This window comes from Eschrichtius robustus, chromosome 8 (genome assembly GCF_028021215.1).
Source record: "Eschrichtius robustus isolate mEscRob2 chromosome 8, mEscRob2.pri, whole genome shotgun sequence".
Classification (NCBI taxonomy): domain Eukaryota; kingdom Metazoa; phylum Chordata; class Mammalia; order Artiodactyla; family Eschrichtiidae; genus Eschrichtius; species Eschrichtius robustus.
The window spans coordinates 7847297-7854195 of NC_090831.1; the positions used below are offsets into that span (position 1 = coordinate 7847297).

The window sequence follows — 6899 nt, forward strand, 5'->3', positions numbered from 1 at the left end:
CTTTTAAGTTAATGAAGAAATTAACGTGACTCTTCTCTTATTCTGTAATTTGCAAGGTGGATCACAGACGGCCCTTGCTCAAGGTACGTTGCCAGCCTGTCTTCATTCTCTCTTAGTAGACGCTCGCCTCCAAAGCTGAATTCTGCCCCAGATTTCCAAAGAGGAAAATGACTAAATAATGCCGATGGGTTTGGGTTTGGGTTTGGCCTTTTTAAAAAAATTTTTATTGGAGTATATAGATTTACAATGTTGTGTTAGTGCGTTTGGCGTCAAACAAAAATGAAAGTGTTCTCTTTATGCAGAAAGGGCCTGCGAAGGGCTAACTTTTCTGCTTGCTCTCCTCTGAATGAGCAATACTTACATATGACCCATAAAATACGGTATAAGTAGCGTGAAGAGATTGCACAGCGTTTCTGGCCATTGAGGAGGGGTACAGTCTGCAGCAGCGCTGGGGCCGGGGTGTTGGAAGGGAGGGCTGCGTGAGTGCAGTGGGCGTCACTGTTTCCCAGCCCAGAGGGAGCACGGTTCTGCCCTGGCCCAGGCTCTGCGGTGGCCACGCGGCCTCGGAACCCTCCAGAGCTGTCTGCGTTCCCACAGGTGGGCGTCCTCTGCGTCACCTAAATTTGATTACCACAAACGTCTAACTGAAGGGGTCCAATCCTAGGATTCCAATTTCAGGTTTGCCGTTTGTCTTGGCATCTGATAAAGTGGTAGGAGCCCCCTGGGGGGGGGGGCAGTGCCCCCAGGCCGCCCCGGCCCTGGCTCACAGGGCACACGGCGATCCCAGCCGTGTGGAGTGTGGGGCCCCGGGTGGGGGTCACTTGAGTGCCGTCAGTCAGTCCCTCCCGTGGTGTGGAAACCACTCAGCTCATACAGAAAAATTCTTCATCGTTCTGAGAAGGAGAAGAAAGACCTTAGATAAGGGATAACTACCATTATCCAAGTCCAGGGATTTGGGTTTGGACAATGGTAGTTATTGTGTTAAGTTTGCGGCTCCTGAAAGCTTATTCAGATAAAGGCTTCAGTTCTTCTAAGAAAAATATTAGATTGTTCTGTGCTTTTGAACAGTTTCCTCACCTGCACGTAGTTTGTAACTCAGGGGTATGAGGCCCGAGAAGGGAGCCCCTGGCGTGTTTTTAACCTCCCATCCTCTGGCCTCAGTGGGTGGGATCGTGGGCATCCAGGGAGAGCCCCCAGCACCCCAGGAGCCGAGGCTGGGGTGCTGGCACCTGGAGTTTTGTGCGCCCGTCTGCTCTGATGGTGTGAGCAGGGAGTAGGCAGCTCCTGAGGTAGAGCCAGGGTCCTCTCCACCAGGGACTCGGGAGTGGAGCTCAGGAGACCTCCTGGCAGACCTGGAGGGTTCTGGCCCGGTTGGAACAGCGGCTTTGGTTCAGGTCCCAGACCCGCGACCGGCACTCCTCGGTCCTGCCCCTCAGGTTCCTCCCTTGTGAGGTCTGGGCACAGCATCCTCCCTGCAGGGTCTGCGAGGCGGAGAGGACGCAGACCTGCGTCTGGAGGTGTCCGGCAGGGGACTCGGCCCCTGAGATTTTGGAGGAGCAGAGGTTAGAGGCGGCGGCGGTGCGACAGGAGGCGGAGGTTTGTATCCTGTGGTGTGGACAGGGCGCGGCTGGCACGCTGACCCGGCTTTCCTTTTGCAGAGTCTTTGGGTTTGTGGCCCGGAAGCAGGGCAGCGCCACAGACAACGTGTGCCACCTGTTTGCAGAGCATGACCCCGAGCAGCCGGCCAGCGCCATCGTCAACTTCGTGTCCAAGGTCATGATCGGCTCCCCTAAGAAGATTTGAGCCCCCACAGCCTGGAGACTCCAGAAGGGCCTATGTGACCCCGACGTTCCAGGCCCAGGAGGGAAAGGGGCTCCTCCAACCTTACAGACAAACAACCCTGCCACCAGCTGGCCTTAGCTGAGAGCCACTGCTCACGGACGCGTTTCTGTAGCCCAGTGCTTTCCAGGTGGAGGAAGTTGGGCGTCGGGTGTGCCCGCCCGGTCCCCATGCAGGAAAGGACCATGCCAGGAGACGTGGGGACCCGTGTTCCTCGAACTCTGGTGTTTGTGGGAAGGAGGGGAGCCCGGCCTGCTCCTCAGTGGCCCTGAGTGACCGGCGGTGCCTTGCCACTGCCGTGTCAGAGGGCTCCTGTCCAGCGGGCACCTCAGGGCCTCTGTCCTCCCACGACAGAGGTGCCGATTAACCCGAGAAGGGGAAGCGTGTTGGATGAAGGTTCATGCGGGTCAGGCTCTCGCGGGGCACTGGGGCATCGTGGACAAGGGGACGACGTGATGGGCGGGGAGGACGAGGGAGGTCATGCTGTCACTGTGAGGCCAGAGCCTGAGCGTGGGGACGGCTCCCCACCTCTGCTCACGTACCTCGTCTGAATGGCACCCTGGGCCGTGAGAGGGGAAAGTGAGAAGACTGGAGTAAAACCCCATTTCCATGTAATTTATATTTTACTTAACGCCAAGTTATTTATGATAACAGTTTGCCATTGCTGTGCTGTACTGGTGTCCAAATGCTGCCGCCTGCCGAGCCGGGGCTCTGGGAGGAGCATCTGTCCCCGTGTCGGATGCACCAAGACGGGTGCTGCGGACTCTGCTGGCCGCTCCGTGGGCCGTCGTGGCCTGCAGGCGGCTGCGGAAAGCTGGCTTTGCCTCAAGCAGCCTTCCTGAGCGCTTGACCATCCATGTGTCATTTCCAGGCTGTGGATACATCCTTGCTGGGTGGGGGAAGGTCCTGAGGGGTGGGACATGCTTACTTGGAGACTCAGCCCTCCTCCACATCGCTGTTCTCGGCCATCCGGGGGCCTGGGAGAGATCATCCTGAGGACCACGGACCCGAGGGAGCACTTGTCTGTCTCCACCCCGCCTGTTGGCTCCTGTTGGGATCCGTGTGTCCTGGCTCCCGAGCACCGGGAGGATGAGGGGGGTCTCAGTCCTCCCACGCTGTTTTTCGGCTCTTCTGCATCACCTTAGCCACCTAATCAGCTGTGCTCCTTATGCTGATGTGCATATTGCAGAGCTGTGGTCTGTCCACCTGAATCCGCCAGTGGTCAGAGGTTTGGGAGAAGAAGCCAATGGTCCTGCAAGATCCCAGAGCAAGAGGCCCCGGTCTCCTTCCCCATCACCCAAGACGCTTGCACCATGGCTCTCCATCCCCCGTGAACTGCCCGTGTCCTCCGCTTCCCAGATCAAGCACCAGCTCTTCAAACACCAGGAATCACTGTGGCGGTCACCACACTGGCGTTTGGAAGTGTGCTTTGTGGATTCTCTGTTTTCAAGTGGGGCAGAGACAGACTCGGCGACAGCAGAGGTGGGATTGGCCGAATCGCAGTGGGCATCGTACGTGTGTATGAGTGTGAGTGTGTGTGTGAAAGCAGGTGGGTGGGTCCACTGTTTAGCTCCTATTGATGCACCAACACAAGTGCCTCATTTCTGTGCCAAATGTTTGCCTTGGTCCTCGCGGACCCTCTTCCCTGACGCAGGAAGAATGTGCCGGCATCTTCCAGAGGCCTGATGCCTTGGTACCCGGGGTTGGGGGTGTCTAGCATTTCCGTTTTTCTTTAACGCCAGAACTCAGCCAAGGGGAGCAGAGGTTTCTGCTGTCCCCCAGAGGGGCCTCCTCCTGAGATGCTTGTCCCCAGATTTGACCCAGGGACCGCAGGCCAGGTCCCTTATCCTTCTGACGAAGGATGAGAGGGCTCCTGTAGAAATCGGAGCAAGAGAGGGGTGCGGGGCTGAGAGACATCGACGACCCCAATCACAGAGGCCGTCCTCGTCCAGAGCATGCAAGCCACGACATTTGCTTTTTAAACCGACTGGCAGCTGAGACTTTTACTCTCAGTAGTCAAGGGCATCAGCAGGTGTCCTCCCAGCAAATGGCTCCCTCTGAGGTGGAACGAAAGGAAGCCAATTCCCTGTCTTCTGAGGAGCTGGTACGACAGTGTGTTACATATGCATGAAATGGAACAAGACCAGTCCATGAACTTCGTGCTCAGACCTCAGGCAGCCCCACCGCCAACACTGACGCTGGGGCAGGTGGGGAAGGAACATCCCCAGGCATCTGGCTTCTGGGGTGCGCGTGGGCACGGGGGTACTGTCCTGGGGCATGCACGAGGACCGCACCCCACAGGTGTCCTAGCCAGGGCCTGTTTACCTGCTCATTAACCTATGCTGTATTCCTCCAGTGTTAACCTATAACTGTGTTAAGTCACACCGCATTTAAGGGTCTCCGTGTGTATCCTCGGCATCAAAGACCTCATCGTGTCTCCTTATCTGCCTTACCTAGTAGTGGATATTTTTACTTTTCTTATATTGTAAAGAATATATCCCGTATGTAAATGAATGTTCTATAAATCCTTTGTATAGTCATTTTCTTTGCTCTTTAAATATCATCTCTATTCAGAGTATAATAAAAGTATAAACTTGGTAAGCCTCAGTGAGGCAGGCATTTGTTTGTCGTATTGAATGGGAAGCCCCAAGAAGGCATGTGCGGGTGTGGACACGTGTGTGCGTGTCTGGGTGTGCCGGGGTGTGTGTGTATTTGGGAGTTTGAAGGGGATTGTTTATGGATCAGTGGATTATAGTTTGATTTCTGCCCAGAGACTTTTGAAAATGGTATTCAGAGATTCTAAGAATTTAACAATAATGTGTGGTATTGATCATAGGAGCTGCTACCTTTTTGATGTTGGTAGAAAGCCCCTGTCCCAGTAGCTGTAGGAAGAAGCTTCCAGTGTAGATCAGCCTCTGATGGGACTTCCCAGGTGTCTACGGAGTTGGGTGCTGAACCTGAATATAAAACGTGTGGTGGGTTCACCTGGTTTTTCAACAGATGCTGGTGACAGTCCCAGCGCCGCCCTGCCGCTCTCCTGGGCTAGCGGGGTTCGTCCCCCGACCAAGTGAAGCCCCACTGTGCTGGCTTTCTGCCCTCTCAGGTCTGGGCCCCCTCCCGAGGTTGACCTCCCTCCCTTGTTTGGTGATGGACGCAGGACTCTGCTGCCCTCGTTTCCTCTGCATCCTAAGGCCTGGAGCAGCTATCGTAGCAGGATGCCAGGTGGCCACTGGACATGCCTTGGCCCAAGTCTGCCGCATAGCCAGGCCCCAGAGCTTCACACACACTGGGTCACACCCGGCCTTGCCTTCCTCTCCCACTGCAGGCTGTGGCACAGATGTGGCTCAGGGCTGAGGCGTGACCATCCACGTGGCTTAACCCCCATGGCTGCTTCTGTTCCAGCTCAGGAAAGAAACAGAACCTGGGCCCATTTTGGTCACGGACAGATAGGAGCTGGCTCCCTCCCACAAACTCAGTTTCCTCGCGGCAGGGTGAGCCTGTGCAGGCTTCGCTTTCTGCTCTACTGAGGTGCCCAGGAGACTCTGCTGTGAAGGGGGACCTGCAGAGGCCCCGGGGTTGATGCCAATAGTGGAAGGGAGAGCGGGCGGAGGTGGGTTGAGTCTTGTCCAACAAAAGGTTCCCACTGGGCCCTGGACCCTTGACCAGTGTCACAGCAGAGAGTGAAGTGGGAGGAGCTCTGGTTCTACTGCTCTTACAGGTGCGCTTTCAAGGACACCGTCTGGATTTGTCACCACGGCTCCAGGCTGCACAGAGGATTGTCTGAGACCCAGCACTCCCAGCCTTGCTGGACGGGCCCCTGCCATGTGGGGAACGTCACACTCCCTGTTCATCACTCAGCCACCTATCAGTGACCAACCCCCCCGCCCCGCCCACTCGGGTCCTGGACCTATACGTGAACACCCTTCTGCCCCGCCCAGTCAGGTCCTGGACCTATCAGTGACGGCTCCTCTGCCCCGCCCACTCGGGTCCTGGACCTATCAGTGACGGCCCCTCCGCCCCACCCACTCGGGTTCTGGACCTCTCCATGACCACCTTTCCGCCCTGCCCACCCGGGTCCTGGACCTATCAGTGACGGCCCCTCCACCCCGCCCACTCGGGTCTTGAATCCATCAGTGACAGGCCCTTCGCCTGCCCACTGGGGGACATCAGTTCTGACCCTTTGTTGTCGTGGTTTTTTGTCTCCTAGAGGTTTGTGTGTGGTTTCATAGGTCGTCGGTTCTAAATTGCCCCCATGGCCCAGGGGTCACATTTCACAAAGCAAGGGCAATGGAGCCTGGGTCAAGGCTGAATTGGAGTTTCCAGGCGGACCTGGGGTACCGGGAAGGGACATTTTACGACCTGGGAATGGGCTGTATCTGGACACAATTGAGCCACAGGGTTGTTGAATTGGTAACAAGAAAAATGGTCCAAGAACAAATGGCCTTAAAGTTCCTGAGGAATCAGACCACAGCCCAAGCCTGGGCTTGAGCAACAGTAGGGGTGGGGTGGGCTCCCCCAAAGCCTGTCGCCTGTGGTGGTCCAGTAAAAGGGATTCCGCCACAACTGGCCTGGCTCCCAAAGCCCCTTGTCCCCACGGACCTGAGACTGCCTTCCCCAGCCCAGAGACCCTGGAGTGGCGGGGACACTGGCAGGGGTCCTGCCCCATCCAGGAAGCACCCTGTGTCTCCCACAGGCAGGGGGTCCCCCACAGCAAATGCCAGGCCAGGGAAGGCTCTCTGAGCCGCAGGCCTGCCACCCCTCCCTCACTGAGACCCCCTCCTCCCCTCAGGCAGCCCCTGGGGGCCTGTGAGAGCCTCAGAACAGCGGGTGAGCCAGGCTGGCCAAAAGCCTGAACGGTTGATGGGAACGCAGCCCATAGCGGCCGGGACCTGGTGCTGCCCCTACACAGGGCCATGCCTGCTGACACATGAGACTTAATCTGGACCCAGGGTCTCCTAACATAACAGCCAAAATATCCAGAATATGACAGAAAATTACTTATTGTACCAGGAACCAAGAAATTTACAGCTGAACGAGAAACAACAATTGACTGAGGCCAG

The 6899-nt window shown here is 56.7% G+C and overlaps 1 protein-coding gene across 5 annotated transcripts in view; it reads left to right on the plus strand.

Moving 5' to 3' along the window:
- The window catches only part of TNS3 (tensin 3), a 235248-nt gene extending 230808 nt beyond the window's left edge, over window positions 1-4440 (plus strand). For all 5 annotated transcript variants that reach the window (XM_068550260.1, XM_068550261.1, XM_068550256.1 and 2 more), the window contains 2 exons: window positions 57-83; window positions 1659-4440. In XM_068550260.1, coding sequence (XP_068406361.1) covers window positions 57-83; window positions 1659-1803 — 172 coding nt within the window. In that variant the 3' untranslated portion in view covers window positions 1804-4440. The remainder of the gene's footprint in view (window positions 1-56; window positions 84-1658) is intronic.
- The last annotated feature ends 2459 nt before the right edge of the window (window positions 4441-6899 follow it).